General features: G+C 39.5%; 1 protein-coding gene across 8 annotated transcripts in view; it reads right to left on the bottom strand.

Annotated features, from left to right (window-relative positions):
* Positions 1-20,919, bottom strand: part of LOC131692827 (glutamate receptor-interacting protein 1) — a 47,401-nt gene extending 26,482 nt beyond the window's left edge. Inside the window, exons 1-2 of one of the 8 annotated variants that reach the window (XM_058980141.1) lie at positions 20,883-20,919; positions 14,095-14,841 (exon numbers count right to left, since the gene is read on the bottom strand). In XM_058980141.1, the coding sequence (XP_058836124.1) occupies positions 14,095-14,437 (343 nt within the window). In that variant the 5' untranslated portion in view covers positions 14,438-14,841; positions 20,883-20,919. Of the gene's footprint in view, positions 1-14,094; positions 14,842-14,912; positions 15,507-20,576; positions 20,727-20,778 lie in introns of those variants that run through there. The other 7 variants (XM_058980156.1, XM_058980164.1, XM_058980120.1 and 4 more) reach the window with 7 other exon arrangements.
* Between the last annotated feature and the right edge of the window lie 1,197 nt (positions 20,920-22,116).

Raw genomic sequence — 22,116 nt, 5'->3', positions numbered from 1 at the left:
TCTAATCAAGTAAAAGATGTTAACATTTCTAGAATCGAGATTATTACCGATACCGACGAAAAATGCTCCTTCATTTCTTGCGCATTACATCCATTTGTCTGCGTCGGAGTTTTCCCTCCGACTGCAACCCGACGCGGTGCACCTCCAATGCGTCGATTATAAAGGTAAAAGTGTTGGCGTCCAAAATTTGACAGCGGCCTGTAGCCTTACGATGTGCATCTTCTCAAAAACTGTGAGTGACACTTGGCAAGCGGCCTGAACTGCCGCACGTTTCCTGCCTGGCTTCACCTATCGTCAGCGCCCAGTCGACATTTACTCGAACTCGGAATGATTCGTCGCAGTTGTGCGTGTTACCACGGTGACGACGACGATGACGACGCTGGCAACGGGATATAATTTTGGTTTTCAAAAGTCTGTTGCCTTAAATTACACGCTCACTAAAAGCAACGAGCGTGACTTGTTCTCTGCGGGACAAGAGTGCCATCCAAGCAGGCGAAATCATCCGTCCGTACGCACGGCAAAGCAAATTATATTGAAACGTATAACGAGAGCTACACTTTAGGCCTCAATACGATTTCTGATATTTAAACCGCTATAGATTTTGGTCGAATGTTACTAAACAGCTAAAACGCGACCCTTCATTAACGAAATAAATGAAGATGATCGATGCCCAAACTGCTCCCGTCAACCAGATCCCGTCTGATAAATAATGCATCACGTGCACTCAATTAAAGTGATGCGTCGCTTCAGTGTCAGCTGTTAACATAATAACACCAATGCGTGGCAGAACTCATTCGGGTTCGGGTAGGAAAGACAAATGTGAGTTCAACGAGAACCGTAAAGTGTTGAGGTTCCGTCAGAACGATACAAACCATCATACCCGTTTCATTATTAGATTTACTAGTTTAGCTCTTCTAAACCAAAGGTACAATTAAAAGGTAATTGGATATCAAATGTCATTCAAAACAAAGATTCATTAGGATGAGGAATTCGGTCGTAATACTGTAACATCACGGTACACGAAAAGTGCTAACACAGGACAATAAATCGTATGTGTTGTTTTATTGGTCTCTGCAGAGAATCTGATTCACTACGGCAATGAAGTTTGGGGCTAAATATGATTCGAAGCTGATGCGCTAATTAGACATAAAACATCATATCGCATATGTGCATAACCCCGAGCACTCGCCCTATTATTATTTATGAACTCCATCCGGAGCAAGAGAACAGACCGAATGTCTCGTGTTCTCGCCCGTCAAGATCGTTTGAGTTTTGGTTGAATGTAGTTAGCAAAAAAAAAAACAAAAAATCAACGCACTGATGAGTTATAAATTATTTAACTTTCTGACAGCCTTCAAGATTATTATGGCACGAACTTGATATATGTTTATTTTTTTTGTATTAGGAAATAGTAGCTGGAATTTTGGCGAACGACTGGTATGAACAATGGTGGAGCATGCATTAAAATTGTGCGTTTAACTAAAATATTACTATTAAATTTGTGCCCGTCATTAGTTCATCAGTATAGCCGTACCTTGTATGATTACCAATTCACCAAATGTGATGGTTGAAATTTCATTCATTTGTATTCTGACAGATTCGGTCACATTATTAGAAAATGGGATGTGATTCCAAGGACTGAATTCATGTTAATGTAGAATATAGCTTTCAATGTTTCAAAACATCAGCGGTGAGTCTTTGAATTTTAATAGTTCCTGTTGTACTGACCGGCATAAGTTATTTCTTGCATTGGATCGATGATGAATATAACATTTTAACAGGAAATTTTGAAGCGAGTGCGATTCAAATAAATATCAGAAAAAGGTGATGTTTCTATGTAATTTTGCAATATTTGTCTAATTCAGTACTGCGTACCATGTAACAACCACCCACGCAGATCCGCTCGAATGTAAAGTTCAGACTTGGTCAAACATACAAAGCTGGATATGTACATATGTTTTCCATCTCTAGTTGCAAGCAAACAAATTGTCACGTAGCATCCCTTAATGTTATGTAACATTTCTATTATTACCTATACAGACGCTTCACAGTCAGACTAGCGAAGATTTATTTTATGCTGCCGAACGGACTGTCAAAATTGCTGCTAAACAGCCATAAAGGTTCGGTAAGCGAAAATATAGGATATGGCTCATAAAAAGCTTATGCAATGATGCTGCTGGTATACTAGTTTTTATAGTATTTTTATGTATGTTAGTTTTACTCGTTTTACCTTCGCAAGTTTATTTTGTAAAGTATATTTCCCATTTCTAATTTGAGTCAGTCTTCTGGGGAATAATTCAACAACGACAACAATAATTACATTCGATCGAAACCATCGTGAAGGAAGGCGTTTCTAAATGTATCAGGAGAATTGGTTTTCTGCCGTTTTAGTTTGATCCCGACACTGAATTACGTTCCAACCCCAAACACTGTCAGTGAACACATTTTGCCAGTAGTTGGAGTGGAATTAGAATCTGACTCAGTTTCGCCTCAAGCAAAACCCCCATTAGTTTCATCGCTTTAAATGATTTCAGGATAGAGAAGCAAATACTAATAATTGATCGCAGCAAGCTTAGACGAATTAGGTGTTGTTTTTTTTCGCTCCCGTCAACTTCACTCTGAAATTAAGTAGATTTGTAAAATAAGTTGGTTCTTCGATTTTGAATACGCTGTCCTAAACAAACTGCCGAAACAATTTTATCTAGCGTGAGGATTGCAAGAATGTTTCAGTTTACGATGACCAAACGCTGGAAAGTGCAATGTGAGTCGAACAGGTCGTCTTGATATGCGGATAAGACGGACACTGCGCTGCTCCATCAACTTTGACCCAACGGAGAAATGCTGTACATTACGGTACCCGACCTGCCTGGCGTAAACGAAGAGATCATTTCTGCTGCTGCTGGAACCGCCGACTATTTGAACCTACAAGATCCACACGGCTGCTCAAGGAACTGATACTCAGGAAGAAGTGACAGTATCGAGACGATCCCATAAATATTGTTTGGCTACCAGGAACAATTAGTTCCCGATGGATACAGCTAGAAACAAGTTGAGTTTACAACAGCGGAGCAGAAAGTTGGACACGATTTCCTAATATGTCACGTTTTTTCATCGATTGCAAAACAGTTCTTGGTCTGCAAGTTTTTATGCTGAAGAAATGAACCGTTCAAAATTGCCCCATCCCAGGAACTTAGAACCAAAGCAGTGACATTAACCCTCTTAACCAAATAACTCCCAACGATTTATCATACCCCCATCAAATTGAAACGGTCGGAACGGTTGTCCAAGTTTCTTCCTTATTAAAGGTTCAAAATAATACGTTGATTAAACCATTCATAATGATTGTGTCACATACCATATGTGCCACAAACATTAAGGTGTATGTGTAGAGTAGACTAGACTGAGGAAATGAACCGTTCAAAACAGTGAAGTATTCTTGTTCGAATGTGCAAAATAATATTGTCAGTTTATTGAAAACGTCAGCATCAGCATCTCTGATTTGCAGTTAGAATCGTCCCCTGGATCCTCATCGATGCCTTCTTCGTCAAGTACACCTCAGATTTTTATTGGTGTGATAACCCAGCTAAGTGGAATGTTCGGAAAAAGTATCTGTCGCCTACCACAACCCAAATAAATAACGAAAGTTTCAAATGAAAGCCCTAATTTGATAATTTTGTGGTATTAATTGGCTATGCTATGGTAAACATCCATCGACAAACGGTGGAGATATTAATCATTGTATATTTTTATTTTTAAATTACTATTTTTCAAGACCTAGAAATCTTGAGCGTTTTTTCAAAACGTCATATCTGCAATGAGTTACTCTCTTTGTTTACTTTCTCTTCTGTTAATAATTCGGTCACTTTAATATTTATCCCTCAGCTCTTTGCATAATATGCTAGTTAAAACCACCGTCTTTCGATCTGTACTGTAAAATAAGTGAAAAGTGTTATAGTGACGCCGTAAAAATCGAAAGAGAAAGTATAAACAGAGAGTAACTCATTGCAGATATGACGTTTTGAAAAAACGCTCAAGAAATAAGACCGACTGAGACTATACTGGGGCTTTAAGGGTAAACTGATACGATTTTGTATAAACATTCTGAGAGTTTACTAAATAATGATGGGGATATATCTCAAAAGGTGATGTGTTAGTACATTCCAAAGACGAAGAGAAAACTTTTTCCAAAGTTGAGATATTTACCCCTTACATTAACCGTGAGCCGCATGTTTGATGGTATATGAATACACAGATCACAAGCGGTGAGGGAATAGTTCTCATATAGTCCACAGTTTGTTTAATGTTTGTATCGTGACCAATACAACCCCTGGACCCAATGATGTTGCTTGAACTAATTACATATAAGGGGTCATGCATAAATGACGTAGCATTTTAGGGGGTAGGGGGGTATACCAAATTTGTGACGATGTGTGACGAGGGGGAGGGTAGGGTCAGAAGTTATACGACGTAGCATTAAGTTTAAATTTTTTGACGGGCATCAAAACCCATTAATTAGAGAAAACAATTTAATGTTCCTCCATTCCTAAGTTGCTTTTCGCGCGGTTTTTCATTTTGTAAATTTTACTGTTCGCGGAATGGCAGGCTAGCAAAGAAAAGGAAAGATTTTTCATGCGGATTTAAATTTCCACATTAGTTAGCTAATATTGCTAACTAGTAGACTTATTTTGCTAGCTGAATTAAATTTTCTTTCGGATTCAATCAAAGAAAATTTAGTAATTTAGTTGAGCTTATGCTTCCTAAAATCGTTGGCGGCTGCAGGATTGTGAACTACTCTACATGCTTTATGACATGTAAAATTCTAAACAAAACTATCCACAGTATATTTGTCATGAAATAAGCTTATTTTGTAGGCAATTTGCTGTTATAAGGAAAATGTTGATAAAAGTCGTCAAACATTTTGTAAGGGTATATATTTAAAAGAATTGAAAAACATATGTAATTTTTTCATCTCCCGGTTGCGTTGCGTGGGGGGGGGAGTAAGTAAATGCTACGTCATTTACAAGGGGGAGGTTTGAATTTTGTGACCAAATGCTACGAGGGGGGAGGGAGGGGCCGAAGATCGCCAGAAAAAAGCTACGTCATTTGTGTACGGCCCCTAAGAATGGACAATATTTTAGCTTCTATCATATTCCTCGTCAAGTGGAAGTCAAAAACTGTCGCCACACTATTAAAGATACGCTGAAGTCCGATAACAGCGCTCTGACGTCGATAGTTGGTTCTCCTGAACGGTAATCGCAGGAGAGAGTTATTGCGTAGAGCTCGAATGCAGGCTTGCAGATCAAGGCGTTTAAAGTTTGTAGAGCAATCCACCATAGCACACAGTAAGTTCGAGACAAGCAGGACTCGCAAGCAGTCCTTTGGTGTGCCTAGAGTGTCTGGCAAGGGTTTTTGTAGTTCAGCGACTCAAATTTGTGTCGGAGTGCGAAGCGTATGAACCGGCGTTGGATAGCCTCAATTCTGTCAATGGCTTTCTGATAGTACGGGCTCCAAACAATAGAGCGATTTTAGACGTATACGCCCGTAAAGTTTTTCTCTATTCGAAAGATGAACCCAAGCCGTCTTGATGCCTTATCCTCGCTATATGAAGTATGTGGTTTGAACGTTATTGCCGAAAACATGATGACTCCAAAGTCCTTGTTGCGAAAGCGTCTTGGAATACTCGAGTCAGTAGTTAAACTGAATCGGAAGGCGTTTCCACATGAACGTGACAATTGAGCATTTATTCGGATTTAAAACGATTCTGTTTAGATCACACCACGCATTAAAGCTCTACCATACACTTTGAAGAACCTCGGTATCGGTTTATCTCGTTTTTGTCAAAAAAAATACATGTCGTCGGCGAAAGAAAGACTCCTTGTAAATTGAAAGAAAGAATCCTTGTAAATTGATATTGGCGTCTTTAAAGTAGAGGAGGAATATTAGTGTGCCGAGATGGCTTCCTTGCGGTATGCCGAATGTTGCATGGAATGGTGCAAATAGACACCGCAAATCATGTTTTTCCAGAGACGTTCTACAAAAACCTTCGTCATCGAGTCGTTTGTTGATATTTTTGCATAAAAATATTACAGCATTTTATTGAAATGCGATACTATGATGTACAAAAGTTTTGATCAATTCGCTTCACGCAAAGGTCTAAAAAATCGCAAAAAAGCTTTTTTTTCGCGCTGAAACTCTTAACCACTCCCAAACCCCCCTTAAACCATAATTCATGTATACGAGAATCCTGTTTTTTACGTAATAATGTTTGACACCATGCTTCATGTTACCCTTCAAAATAAAATTTCCTGGCCCATCTAACCTTCTTAGCTTTATCAGTACACAATTACGCACGTGGTGTAACTGTAAAAAAGGCCACTTTCGGCTAACTTTTCACTTTCAAGTAACTGTCCAACTCCGGTCACTGTACGAATAATATAATCTTGATAAAAGTCAATAGAAATTGTTTCGTGTAAACGGTAACAACGACACTTAACTGCTATGCAGTGGATGAACAACAAAGTGGTAGATTGAAATGGTTGCTTGCATTACTGACAACTATAGCGGAGCTTCTGCTCTGTACGAGCTGAGAAGGTAAACCCAATATCATTTTAAGCACATCATTTCACATGGTCGGTGTTAAGATTCTAATCGCAGTTTCGTTCTCGTCAATGTTTTCAACAACTAAATCGAAACGCATTTTTCAATTTTCCTTATATTCTGGTGAATTTACATCATTTGTATCGAGAAAAGATTGTGCAAAATTAGTCTTTCCGATTAACAATATATCTAAAAAAAAATAATATCAACAAGGATCATTCGGAAGACGTGACAGGTTGTCCCAAGTTGCAATGGTTTGTAGTCAGACCAGCCACCCGGAGCATCATCGATGCTTTCTTCGTAAACTTCATCTGAGATTTTTTATTGTTGCGGTATCCCATCTAAGCATAACGGTGGTTCCTGAAGCCTGTACCTGTTACAGACCAGCAAAGTGAATTTGGTGAGATCAATCTAATTTATAATTAATTTTTATTAAACATTTAGTTGAATATTATATAAATCACTCCAAACCCGCATCGTATTTTCCTTCCCTACTAACCAATTCTAACATTCGGTATGCCTATGGAGATTGCGTGGGTTTCCCGCATCTTCTAAAGTAGGTATTCAACTAACATTTCCTTCCCTTTGGCGATCGTAAGGTCATGGCCATATGCTATGCTATGCTATCATTTCACATGGTCGGTGTTAAGTCAGAATGTACTAAGCAGCAAATTCTTAAAAAGGAGATAATAATGGCATTGGGTCGAGTATTTCTTCAGCTACATTTCACTTTTACCAAATTTACAAAACGGAATACCATTATAGGCAAGAATTGCGCGAAAATATTCATTCAATAATCTGTGTGACTCATTCAATTGATCTAGGAATATGTATTTAAATGTTAGTAAATTAAACAAAACGATGGTTATTATCACTAGCATTGCGCCAGCGTCCAGTTAAATGCGTTTGATTCGATGCCCAACGCTCGATTCATGCAATACAATCGGAAACGAATGAAAACTTTCATTGAATAAAAATGTGATTGCGACGTTTGTCGTTTTTGGTAACCTTTCTGAATATTGAAGTCGAGTGCAGGCGAATATGATGGATTTTTATTCAATGACCTTCGAATAGTTGTATCTCTGCTTCGAACTCACTCATTCATATTAAAGTCACATTGTGCTTACTATTGAATTGCAGCGAAACCAGAAGAGATAGGGACAAAATGTCATAAAACAAATTATAAAGAATAGTAAAGAACATTAAATTAACGATTGATATACAACATTCATTTTTTCCCAAAGGAAAAAAAAATAAATGCACCAATGTGCGCGCACGACACCTAATTTGTAGAAGTTGGATTTGAGTTTTTTGTATTCCACTCGTCAGTAACTGACACCAACTTGCTGGCAGTTAAACTTTATATCCAAACTAACATCAAAGTGGCGCCAGTTAGACATTAAATCCAAACAGTCCACACAACATGTATGAACGCCTGAAGCAACTGGGTGGTACCAAGTGATGTATCAGTAAGCAGAGCGCAGAAGCTCTGAGTCGCTAACGAATTCATTTTTTTTTTTGCGTTAGAGCCATGTGAATAAGCAACCTTTATTTTTTCAAGAAAAAACCTGTTTTAATCCACCTAGAGGTGCAATTGTGCCTTTCTCATTTCTCCAAACTATGATTTAGTAGCTGGTTCGTACAATATAACATTATGGTAATGTTTTTCATTCTTATTACACTTGGTAAGTATATATAAGAGCACCTTTTTGCATTCATCGCGGTATCGGTTTGAATCGGAGTTTTCTATGTGATCGCACTCCACAACCCGTAACTCCGGAACCGGAAGTCGGATGGAGATGGAATTTAATATCGGTTTCCGGGGACGCAACACCTTTCATTTGAGACTAAGTTGATCAAATCGGTCTAGCCATTTTTGAGAAACCAATATAACCATTATTCTGAATTTGGATGCTTCCGGATCCGTCGATGGTGGCCAGTGTGGCCAAAGAGACTTTGAATGACTGTTGGTGACCTAGATCTACAAATTCAACAAATGTGTTTACATTTTGGAAAAAAATTCACCTTTTTACATTCATCGCAGAATTCGTTAGAATCGGGATTTGCTGCGTGATCGTACGTATCACCCTGTAATTCAGGAACCAGAACTCGTATCCACACAAAATTCAACAGCAGCTGATGGACCTTTCATTTAAAATCAAGTTTGTCAAAATCGGTTCAGAAAATTCCGAGAAACTGATGTGGACAAATCAACAAATTTTGTTTTGTAACCATACTCTTCAACTCGTAATCCGGAACAAGATGTCGGTTGAAAATGAAATTCAATAGCAACCTATGGGAATATTATACCTTTCATTTGAATCTTAGTTTGTAAAAATCGGTACAGTCATCTCCGAGAAACCGATGTGGACATTTTGTTAACAAATCCGCACATACACACATACATACATACATACATACATACATACATACATACATACATACATACATACATACATACATACATACATACATACATACATACACACATACATACACACATACATACACACAGATATTTTGCGATCTCGGCGAACTGAGTCGAATGTTATGAGTCGGTTAGAAAGTCGGTTTTTGGAGCAATTGCATAACCTTTCTATATGAGAAAGGCAAAAGAATAATATTTAGCTTAATCAGCATGAGTTCAATAGTATTTTCATGTGATTATATTTTGAAATGGTGGTGGAATGGGTTTGAAAGTGGAGGGAATGGGGGGTTAGTAGAGTGGGAGTGGAGGATGCGTCAGAAATCCTTCATCTTATTTCGGTATACGGGATGGATGCAGGAAATGCGGGCGTGAGGGTGGTCCAAGGGGAGGGGAGTGATGAAGGATGGAGGTGTAAGGGCAAGACGGAGGGGGGGAGGGGGGCGGCGACGCAATACTCAACTGCATATTTTGTCTTCCATTTGAGACTTGGTTTGAGAAAATCGGTTCAGTCATCACCGAAGAACCGATTTGACTTTAATTGTGGAATATGCCCGGAATTCCGGACTTCCGGAATCGTCGATAGTAGGCAATATATTCAAAGAATGTTTGATTGGCAATCAGTGATCTAGATCTGCGATTAGAAGTTATTTGGTGACCATTTCAATAGTTTTTAGCCTCTGAGGTATTACGATTGTACCGATTTATATGGGAAATTCCAGTGTATCCTTACTAACACCCCTGTAACTCCGGAAGCAAGAATCAGAACCGAATGAAATTCAGCAGCAGTCAATGGCATTACTGTATCTTTCATTTGAAATCAAGTTTGTAAAAATCGGTAGAGAATTCGTTGGGGAATGGGTGTGATATTAGCTTAGGAACTTGGCGAGTTCCCCGGGGGCGTCATGACCTGTCATAGGTGGCCAATTTGATCAAAGCTGCTTTGATTGATCATTAGTGATCCAGACCCGCAAACTAGAGTAATGTTACATCAATTTTAATATGTTTTACATCATTTGAACATCATGGTGGTACCAGTTTATATGGGAATTTGCTGTGTGACCGCACTCTTCAACCCGTAACTCCGGAACCGGAAGTCGGATCAACTAAAAATTCAATAGCAGCTTATGGGAGCGTTATACCTTTCAGATGAAACTAAGTTTGCGAAAATCGGTTCAGCCATCTCTGAGAAAATTGTGTGAGTTTAAATGACACACACACACACACATACACACACACATACACACACACATACATACACACACACAGACATTTGCCGATCTCGACGAACTGAATCGAATGGTGTATGACACTCGGCCCTCCGGGCCTCGGTTAAAAAGTCGATTTTTACAGTGATTGCATAGCCTTTCTTTATATGAGAAAGGCAAAAATGGATGCACCAAGAAGGAAAAAAACACGAAAACGAAAGTAATAGCTTGCTTTGATCAAAAGTTGTTGCCAAATCAATATTTTTCCAACAACGGTTACAAATCATATGAATAGGGCAGACAAATTTTCATCTTCCCTGAACCAAAAGTGGTGAGCAATTTGTACGTAGTATTTTTTTTGTAATTTTGTTTATTGAGGGCTTTAACCGGGGGGTCATTCGCCAAACTTGTATGTAGTGCTTGAAGGAGTATTTATTTTATATTTGCTAAAACTCTAGCAAAACTTTCAACCCGCAGATCGACCCCTTTCATGTTTCGCCTTCTCAATCTCATTCTAAACTTCTACAAAGTGATGACAGACACGCTCGAGCAATTAGTGGTAAAAGAAAAACCCGGAACAATATTATGAATGTGCGTGCATCGGTGGGGTTAACTGTAAGTAAGATAAAGATAAAGTTATGAGAACTGATGCTACAGAGGCATTTGTTTATGGCAGTTCTCCATATGAAAAACCAGAAGCCCCGAAGAGATAGTAACGCGTACCAATAAAAAAAAATAATTCAATTATACTGTACCAACTGAACAAGCTCAATCTTTCTTCCCTTGTCTTCCGTAATGGTTTAAGTGCGTTTTTATCCATTGGCATAAGTGTGTAGTACTCAATGAAACGTTGAAGAAGAAAAAAACAAAAACAGAATGAAAAGACGTCACTCTTAGCAGCAGAAGCAGTAAACTGTAAACAAACATACATAGTCCGGTTAGGGCACGAGCGCGGCACTTAAAAATCGGTTAGGGGAGAGCTGGGCAGAATGTGGTGGGTGTGGTGAAGCAGTTTTGCTTCACGTGGCTTCATTCTTTCTATTTTGTTCTATATCAAATAATTTTTATCACTAAAATCAATAGCCTGAACAATAGCTGGGAAATGGAAAAAATGATATTGTTATCCCCGATCAGTATTGAAAGGCATGGTTTATTTAGGATCGTGTCGAACATGAAGCATCCAACCCCAAAATCCTCTTTTCAAGCATCGTTCGATTTTCCACGCTCCGATGAGCATTAATCACGATAATGATCGCGGAACAGATCGTGGGAGGCATCGACCGATCAAGAGGCTACAAAATAAGTTCTGTTCATTTATACATACTTTTCATTCCTACAGGGTATGAAACTATTTTCGTTTGCTCTTTGGCTGTCAAAAGAACACCGAAAGCATTACCGTTCGTATAAGAATTAAATAAAAGAAGCAGTCGCCGAAAACTGTCACACCGAAGAATTTCCTCATTAGCAGAAAAGCACGGCGGTAAACTATTTTCCGCAACAAATTGGTGCTTGAGTACAATTTGTCACCTTTCCCGTGGTGGTGGCACCGACGCAGAAGTTTGCTCCAATTTACTAATTAACGTCACTTTCGGGATGAAATATGGCGAAACCAGAGCAATCATGTGTACATAGTCGTAACGTCTTCATTCCGATTCGCCGAAGATGGTTCCCGGCAAAGGTCACTCTCTAAGTGACCGCTCCGGAACAGCCACTACCACCCCACACACACACACAATGTATCAATCCGTTTGCAGGCAGTCGCTCAATTAATCGTCATCTGTTGCGTGATGCGGGGGATGGTAGAAAAATATGGGCGATAAATTTAATCGAATAAACTAGAAACCCCTCTGAATGGGTTGGTTTGGTTTCCGCTCAATCAATGGTAGTGGGGTATGGAAACAGCCGACGAGGAAATTTCACACTTTCAACTGTTACTTTCGGAACGTCAGACGTTTTTATTCATGACAGGCAGGCCCTTGCTCCATCCAGTCCAGATGCACATCGACCTGCTTGGATGCAAGTTGGTGGGCATACATTTTATTGTCGTAAGTTATGGCATATTCTGGCTGAGTCATACATTGTTTGCAGTCGTCGATGGTGTCCTGAGAGATCATCGTCACTTCCAAGGTTTTCCAAAAATGTGGTTCTCATTTTTTCATAACTGTTTGGGTCAAGATTGTTGGAACTATTATTTTATAACTTTGAACCATAACTTATCAATATGGCGGGTAAAATGCTTAATATTGTAAGTCCAGATCTAAGACGCCTAGATCAGTGTTGCTATTCGTGGTGAGCGATTATTGATTTCAGGTGCAGTGTATTTGGTCGTTTCGACCACGAATATGGATCCTAACTTTAAGGGACTCACTCTCACTCAGGTTGTGTCCCTTACGCTACCCAGCCCTCTTTTTACGTTGCAAATATAAAGGACCCAAGGATAAGTCAAGCTGACGCTCTAAGCACTGTTCAATAACCCTAATTAAAAAAAATGCGGCGGCAGTTTAGATTTCTTCATTCTGCAAGATTCAAATGCAAATCGTTGGTTGATTTGATTGAATCTTTAAATAAATAAAGATAATGAATTACAGCAGTGTATTCCGGAATGATTTTCAATACTGATCAAAGAATAGTATACAATAGAATAGAATAGCATAGAATAGAATAGCATAGAATAGAATAGAACAGAATAGAACCGAATAGAACAGAACAGTATGATTCTTTCAGCATTTTTTTTTATAAATAGGAAATTACAGTTGAACGAATTGTGATGTTTCACACACATTGAAAAACAGCACACCCAGAGAATAGGTTAAATCTTACAACAAAACCTAACTATATGGGGGGTTGAACTGAAAAAAACTAGAGCGTCTTCTTCAATTTATCACAAGGCAGTCATTTCTGAAGCGGAACATACGCGAAAATAACTGGCAAAATTTGACTGTCTGCCAGCCGGTTACTGAGAAGGTTAAATTGAACAGTATTGCACAAAAATTAATACAGAAAAATCTAGGAAAAATACTCATCTGCTTTCTGCTTCACTTTGTCCACTGTTTTAACCTTCCGGATATCGTGCTAGTGCACTGAGTGTACGGTGCTCTGAAAATCTAGCGAAATCGTTCTAGGGCACCAGCCAGCGGCTGCTCGTTCAGTGGGCCATAAGCGCAACTTCCGGAGGGTTATACATCTTCAGCAGATTCATTCCCAGTTCACTATTTTAGTTTATTTCCACTGCACAACGTAGCTAGTCAAATAAACTTATATTTTAGGAATACCAACATTAGGATTCACTGCAAGTTTTGCCATTCTCGTAGTTTTTTTTAGAATTTATCCCAATAGAATTATGACAGCGAAAAACTTTTACCTCCGTCGCCAACGGTTGCTGCGATCCAATTTTGTATATTCCTGGTGAACTCGTACGCGTATAATTTATTGAACATTTTACGGCGCCTCAAGCTACGTGATTCAATTACCAAGGTTTCTTCAGATCCAGAATAGTTCATATTAAATGTATACATATGGAGCAATTAGAATTTACCGCTCCAGTGATTCTTTCAATTTAGTAGCACACATAACGAATTGCTTCGAAATTATTCAACCAAAACAACGAGACCGTTGATCACCACCACCACGTGACTAGCTCCATTGTTCAGCGAATTGAACACGCTGTTATCATCAAGTTTGTATTGTATTATTACCACCCTGGCCCCCTCAGCGCCACACTATTTAGAGTACAGTAAGTCAGCCCTCCCCGAAATACCGGACCACTAGCACATGTTTCTGTGAACGCACAAAAACCAACCTACCCGAAAAGGATAATGAACGGGCGAAAACAAAAAAAAAGCCTACAAAATAGTGCCAACTCACCCGATAGGATGCTGCCAGTGTTGTTCCCCCCGGACGTCTGCATCAGACCAGCCGACGGCGTCCCGGCCGTCGTCGTTGCTGCCGACGTTCCGTTTCCAGCAGAAGCAGCAGCCGCCGCCGCTGCCGCTGCTCCCGCCGTGGGGTTGATGAACGACGTCTCGACGCTATTATCCTCGAAGCTGTTGTTGCTGCTGCTGTTGTGGCCATTGAAATTGCAGCTTTTCGATAGTGCGCTAACGCCCTTTCCCCCACCACTGCCGCCGCCACCGCCGGAGGGCACACAGCTTGTGCTGATGCTTCCTCCGCCGCCGGAAGAACTTTTCTTCGATTTCCACAGCTTCATCTCCGAATGGTTTGCGGTTTTTTTTTCGCTTTGGCACTGAGGCTTTTTTCTCTCAACCGTGGGAAAATTCTTTTTATTCTGTTATTTTTCTGGTTTCACACAAAAAAAAAAACACTTGTTCTTCTCTTTGCTTGCGTTTGCTTCTACGAACTCGCAGATCCTCGACGCCAGATGAAAAATCAATTCGTCACCAACTGGGACACGCAAAAAGTATAATTGCCACTTTTATCTGTTTTTATTTGCACTGATTCGCACACGCTAGTTAAATCCCGCGGTAACTGTGACACATCTCCACTGTTTGTTATGAAATTCCACCCACTATCGTCGCCCAGCTCAAAATTACACCGAGTCTTTACCGGTTTTCGTCGCCATGCTGCCGCCGTTATATTCGCCAACACTGGTATCTTAAAAAAAACTGAATGAACCAAACGAAACAACAAATCTGATCAACTGCCGTAAAATCCTTAAAACGTACTCCCGTAAACCACCGAAGCTCGGTCCATTCACCAGCCAACGACTGACTGACAGCAGACTGCGACGGTTGGCAGTCAAACGCGCAAAGTTTCTCAGCCACCTTCGATAGTGTTGCTTTCTCTTTCTCTCTTTCTGTATCTCTCTGCTCCCTCTGTCCCGTGATGTTTTCACATAATTTTCCAAGCGCCGAAAATCTATTTTTAAGACCCTTCCCGATAGAAGAAAAATCACTGCGCTTCAATCGCGGCCGCGACCGCGCCCCGCCCCACCTCCGGCTAGCAAACCTTCGTCACCACACTCGATTGCTGCCCACCCAACGCTACGACCATGGAGGACGGTGATTTCATAACCATTCTCTCTCTCTCTCTCTCTCTCTCTCTGTTGGCACGGTAGCAGCGGCAACAGATTTTTGTTTCCCTGATGGTAAAGTTTATCCTATATGAATTTTTATATGGACGCTAATTAACTCCCCGATTGGCCATTTTGGCGGCCGCGACTCGTAAGTAGTCCCGCGCTTACAAAACTCATTAGGTTTCAGTTTTTGGCGGAAAACTTGCTAGAGGTGACGGCGGTGTGCGTATCGTAGTGTGCGCTGAGAAAATTGGCGTTTTGTTTTGGGATAAAGGGCGTAAAATGTGCTGGACATGGTATTCGGGTAATATTTGAGTTTCAGGAAAGTTGATCTTTTTCGAGACAAAATATTTCTTGAATTGAAAATATTGCTGCTAGAGATGGTTTTGAGTCCATTCTATGGCATTTCCATTTTTAATATATCTTCATTTCTGCTTTCAAGTTAGGATTCCGCTAGAAATCTTTAAAAAATCATTATCGTGAGCACATTTTTAGCTTGAGTAGTATAGTGGAATAAACTGAGAAGAATTCAATCAGAATCCTTGAAAGGATTCTATCAGAATACTGAACAGATTTTCAACAGAATCCTGAATACAATAACTTCAAAATACTGAGAAGGATCTAACCATAATGCTGAAAAAGATTCCATCATAATATTGAGTAGCATGCCATCAGAAGAGTGTTCCAGAATTCTACTTCAAAGAGAAAAGGCTTGCAGTATTTCAAACCAGGGAGGTGAAGAAATTTTGAAAGTAGTTCAACTAAAGCCTCATGGCGTGCTTTTAGAATACGGTATGTACAGTAGAGTCCAGATTAATTATTCTATTTAAAATTGTTCTTAAAACTTCTTGAATGTGAGCATTTATGCGATCCTGATATGATGAAACTGAACACAAGTAATTTCCCATTTAAAAAAAAGCCATTTTTTAATAATCATTGTACTGCGTTAACATATGGCATTATCTTGCACCTCTCGAAATCAATCGATATAGTGTAGGTTCGAAATGGGTGATTCCCTCATTCTCGATATTTGCATTTCTTATTGCAGGATACAAATTTTAATTCTGTTTTGTATTGATTATTTTTGCCCGAGAGCTGTTGCTACAGTATGTGAAAGAACTTTGTTAACCGTTATGTGTCCGACAGGGTATCCGGGTACCTTTTCAGATTATATTCCGTTAAATTGCAGTACTCTTCCTTAAGCTGGAAATTGGTATTCAGTTAAATCTTAGATCATCACAAAGAAAATTGATAATCAAGGAAACAAGGGTGATCGGGGTACCCGCAAAACTGAACTGAACACTATGGTATTTTTTAAGCGATTTGACACTTGGGGATGCTTTGCATTCAGTAACTTTAAAATCGCGTGAATGCACTTTATGTCGCTAACAACCCGCTTCCTGAGGGACGTGAAATAGCCAGTCCCTGCCAGTCATTGCCGCTGGAAGTCAGGTACACAGCTGATCGTCACGCATGATCAAAACCAAGTCGCGCTTTGCAGGAATGACATCCTTGACGAGAACCTTCAGCCACTGTTTTTAGGGTGGCCAATTGCGTTTCATTAGAGTTGAACACGGTTACATGAAAAAAAATTATATTTTGCTACGAGCAACTTTGTAGATTCCACTTGGGCCCTAGAACAACTGGGCAATTTCTAAGCTCGATCGGTGAAACTATATTTTTGTGCTCACGGTTTCGTATGACGAAATCATCTTTTACAAAATAATTTTTACCATAAGAGTCGCCAATGGCCTCCTAAATCTATCAAGGAAACGAAGTCTTAAAATCACAAAACGATCTCATGCTTGTGGAAAAAGTTATTAAACAATGATTCGGGAGCAAGTAAAAAATGCATATAATTCGACAGCCAAAACAGGGGTGCCAGAAAAAAAATTATTATTCTTAATATTTTTTCCACAAGCGCCAAATCGTTTCGTGATCTTCGAGATTTTGTTAAATTTGCTATGGAAACCACGTATCGATTTATTTTTAGGAGGCAATGCGTGACTCTTTAAGGAATTTTTTTACGAAAGTCAATTTCCCCATACGAAATCCCATGTAAGCTTTATACGATAGGAGCAAAAATATATGCAAATAATTCATTTTTTCGGCTTTTGACGTTAATGTCAATACCTTATTTAATTTTTTTGCGATTTCCAGCGAGGAAAACAGATCGAAATGGTGAGTTGAACGAGAGCAATTATTTGAAAAAAAATCCCCCAGAGGCAGTATTCGAACTTGCAACCCCTCGGACTCCGGATATAATGACGTCCCAAGATTAGCACTTACGTCAAAAACCAAAAAACAATACATTTTCGTTTAATTCGAACGGCGGATGCGCTCTGGTCATACTTCTGTTAACTGGTCAAGGAACCAGAAATCGACAGTCTCCATTAGCTCTGTCACCTACCGAAGCACGATAGGTAATGAGCCAAAATTAGACAATAAATAAAAATAATAAAAATCCGCGTCTTGGTATCTAGCGGGGGAAGTTAAATAGATCATAGCCCAGGGATATCATAAGGGGTTGCGTATTGGGCCGGAGTCCCGAGGGTTGCAGATTCGAATCCTGCCTCTGGGGATATTTTTTTTACATAATTGCTCTCGTTCAACTAACCATTCTGGTCTGTTTTTTCTCGTTGGATACTTCAAAAAAAATTTGCGGAAATATAATTTTGCCGATTATGCTAAGAATTTGCGCAGTTGTTCTAAAACTCAAATGGTACCCAAAAAGTTGCTCGGAAAAGAAATTTATTTTTTGTCTCATGTTCATGGCCATACTTTTTGACCATCTGGCTGGTCAAACCAACTTCCCGGCCCAAAGCGCGGAAAGATTTTTTCACCTTACCTTTCGTCTTCCGCTTCAGTGCTTGCTGCATTGGGTGATCACGCTCAACCGTCGATAATTACAAACCATCGAACGTAGTTGTTTTACTTCTTTCGCCGTGGCTGCCGTGAAAGAACTAATAGAGCTGTCATTTTTTCGGTATGTAGCCTACTTCTACTTATTGACAATTCGCCGGTGGACTTTCCACCAGGTGACAGCATAATCGTATAAAAATAGGTAAACTTTATCTTTGATTTTAACGCAAACTTTACTTCAGGGGTATTTAGGACATTGCCTCTTCTTAGGTGAAGAAAAGCGTTTTTGCTACCTCCGCTAAACATTAATCACTCTTAAAAACAACCATTTTCGTTGAGAAGGATAGATCGAACGAGCCAAGCGTAATCTCCACAGCTAACCATTCTGAGATCTTTTATGACGAGTAACACGAACCGATTATTCGTCACCAACATCGCGAGGGAAGATTCAACAAAGCTGCCAAACTCACATCCATAGCTAGTAGATAATGACCGCTACTGAAGCAGCCAAAACTGGGAGAACTCGGCCGTTGTAGTCCCAGTTGGTCGGACTCTCAGCGTCCAGTTACAGCAGATTAGCAGCAGCAACAGTGAGGGGATTAGTAGATATTTGTTTGTTTCCTGCTGGATAGATCGAAAATTTTGGTAGAGGCATCTTGGACACCCTGTCACAAAGGGTCGACCGGACAGGTTACAAAGAGAATCTGAGTAGGTAATAAAACCCTTTTTGCAAGTGCGAAGGTCATTTTCATTAATACTATGATTTACAGGCCTCTAAAGTTTATTTTTTTGGTGAACAGTGTAAACTGGTATCAATGCTTGCGCTTCGTCCCTACGGAACAATATGATGTTTGTGAATACTCGTGTTAAATTCGTATCGAGCGCCCTAACGCGCAATAAATATTACATTTCTTTGATTTCAACGAAGAAAAAAGGACAAAACGGTAGTACCCAGTAACAAGGCTGAGACACACAGATCACAGACCTAAAAAATATAACAGTCAAAGAAGACTCGTAGAATCGTATATGAGTGCCCGTTCTACGAAAAAAGGCTTGCTTGTAACCAGATTTTTAACCAGGGTTTTCTAGCGAAAATATATTCAAAGGGTGCTCACCGATGATTATTTGGTCGGCCAATCGTTCCAAAGAACCGTGAATAATCAAAGAATAATTTAAAAGGCTCGAATTTCTACCCAATTTTCACATACCGGATACAAATCCTGCCCTTTCTGGAACGTTCGCAAAAGTTAGATCTGCTGCTCAGAAATATTCATTCAATTCATTCCCGCTGCGCTGAATGGCATGTTTTGGTCGTTTGCTTCGTCGCTCATTCGTTCGGTGTTGCGTAGTCATTCAATTACGTTCGATTCAAACTTAACTTCAGTTGAAAACTGTATGTTATTTCTGTGCTGGCTCTAAATTCACGCAGAAATAGGCAACTGAATTTGAGATTTTGCACCACTGTTAGAAAACTTTTGTAAACTAAAAAAAAGCATTGAAGTGTGTATTGAATTAACCCATGTGGTACGAAAAGGTTTATTTCTCAGATTGCGAATTAGATTGATGTATATGCGACTCAAAAAAATACGTGCAATTTTTGCACAAGCTTTAAATTTAAGGAGCATAAATGGGTCAGCAGTGGCCAAGTAAAACTAAAATCGACATTCACACAAGTTTCATATCACATAAGAAAGCATCAATTGAGTTTGGTTAGAACCTGATTAATTGTAATCGATGTTTCAATTATAAAACGTTTGTTTCAACGTTTCGTATTAGAACAAATTCTCGGAAAATCAAATATATGTCTACGAAAAGTATGTTATCGTAATATTAAAATCAGGTTACAATGTAGAATTACTAGAATGTTGTCAAAGATTACGATGGTGTCATGAAATCTTGAGCGTATATCGACAAACGTTTAAAATTCTCATTCAACGACCATTGGGTTGTTGTACTGGTAGTTCAAGAACCAAAATTTGTCACGCATTTGTAAGTTTTCTTCACGTTTTCGTTTGTGGGCATGAACAATGGCAATCGATTTTTTTTAATTTCATGATTTTCGTTACGGATATGAAAATAATATAACAAGTAGCTATTGGAGATAAAAATCTGATAGCAATATGCTTTAAGATCTTCTGATCTGGATAGACTACGATTTATCCAACATTTAATATTTTAATCATTCATTTTACGCCCTTTTTAAAAACCTCTAACCAAAAAACACCAACATCCAGCACGATCAAGTTTTCACGATCACACACGATCGGTTTCGCACACAGTGAGTGTATGTTTATTTCATTCTCGGTTCGTCGTCAATCACCGTCAGCCGCCACCGCTAACCAGCCTGATGGCCACCCATTCTCGTCCTCCGAAAATAGGGAAATCCGCACACCTAAAAGTTGTGACACGCCGTCTCTGTGACACGATCACCAATACACACAAACACACACACCTGTACCAGGCACCACACTTTTTCCGTCAGTTTGCCAACTCTTTCCTAGATTTGATGGTTTCAGTTAAAAATCAAAATTAACAATCAACCCGTAAATTTCACAAAAAAGAAAATTCTTCCCGCGTCAAATAACTTTTCACGAGTGCTAATAAAACAGTGCGGAAAAAGATGATCTTTAATCACCGTCCGTCAAAACACGCACACACTCACAAACGTTAGAAGAGGCGAATCCCGTATCCGTCGTCACCCGAAAAAAAACCGTCAACGTCAACCGAGTGCCGAAAATGGTCTGAGAGCACACCGTACCGTAGACCGCCGAAAGTTGCGACGCGTTCAACTGCCGGATTCTAAATGCGAGGATCGGCGCTCTCGGGTGGAGATCAGAGCATTCAACAACATTTTCACCGTGAACCAACTGTCGGTATGTACGCGGTGTGGGTACACGAGAGGGTCCGCATACACACCAGGCAGCCCCGGCTGGGTGAGCGAGAGGTTCTCGCAATTTTCCGCCGTCTCGTCCTGGCTGCCACCCACTCGAGCAAAACATCAGCTGCTTCGATGGTTGTATGTATGGTATCACACGGTACAGAAGAGGAAAATCTCAAGCTTCAAGGAAAAGAGAGAGGGAGCGTGCGATGAGAATGGAAAATGAGAGAGAAGTGATTGATTTTTGGCAGACATTTCTATGCTTGCAGCATGTTTGGATGTTGAAACAAGTTCTGGCCTACTGCGCGTTTCGATGATTATGATTCTCGCTTCTCGTTCGTCTGGTGGTTAGTGAGAATGGTGCGGGGAATATTGTCGTATACCGTGGAAGAAAATGGAAAAGTACAGATAGGTCTCACTTAGAACGTTTCGATAAACGAACGGGGAATCTTTCGGTAATTCATACTGACACTAATGTATGAATCTTTCGGTCTTTTTTTACTAAATAATGATGGGCACTCAAACTACAAAGTCACTCCCGGACCCCGATAAAACGTTAGAGAAAGAATTTTAATAATTCTAAAATCTACACCTAAATGACTTACCATACCAAATTTTACCATGCGGAACATTCAAATACATCACACATGTGGTATTCACAACCGAGCAAATTCTTTCCTAATAAAATAATATAGAAAAAGGGAATTTTCACATTTATCTAATAAATCAGATTTATGTATAAAAGCTACAAGAAACAGAGCTACTATAGGGGCCGTGCACTAATTATGTAAGGCTTTTTTAGAACTTTTGAACCTTAAACCCCCCTCCCCCCTACATAAGATCTTATCATGATTTGTTAATTAATTATATAATAAGATATCGAAAAAGATACTTATAGAATTATTACAAGAAAATTAAGAGCAAAATTTAACTGTAATTATCCGCTGTAATTTTATTTGCATCCTAATCTTGCCCAGTCGAAATTTCAGAATAACCTTTAGGATATATTCAGAAACACTGATTAGGTCCACAAAATCTGTTTTGCTATATTCAACTTCCTTTGAATGTATTTATTTGCGATGTAGAACAAAATTTCCCGAAGGCGCCGCTATCA

The sequence above is a fragment of the Topomyia yanbarensis genome, chromosome 1, assembly GCF_030247195.1.
Source record: "Topomyia yanbarensis strain Yona2022 chromosome 1, ASM3024719v1, whole genome shotgun sequence".
Classification (NCBI taxonomy): Eukaryota; Metazoa; Arthropoda; class Insecta; order Diptera; family Culicidae; genus Topomyia; species Topomyia yanbarensis.
The sequence above is the reverse complement of the archived record's forward strand: the minus strand, read 5'-3'. Positions and strand labels throughout refer to the sequence as shown.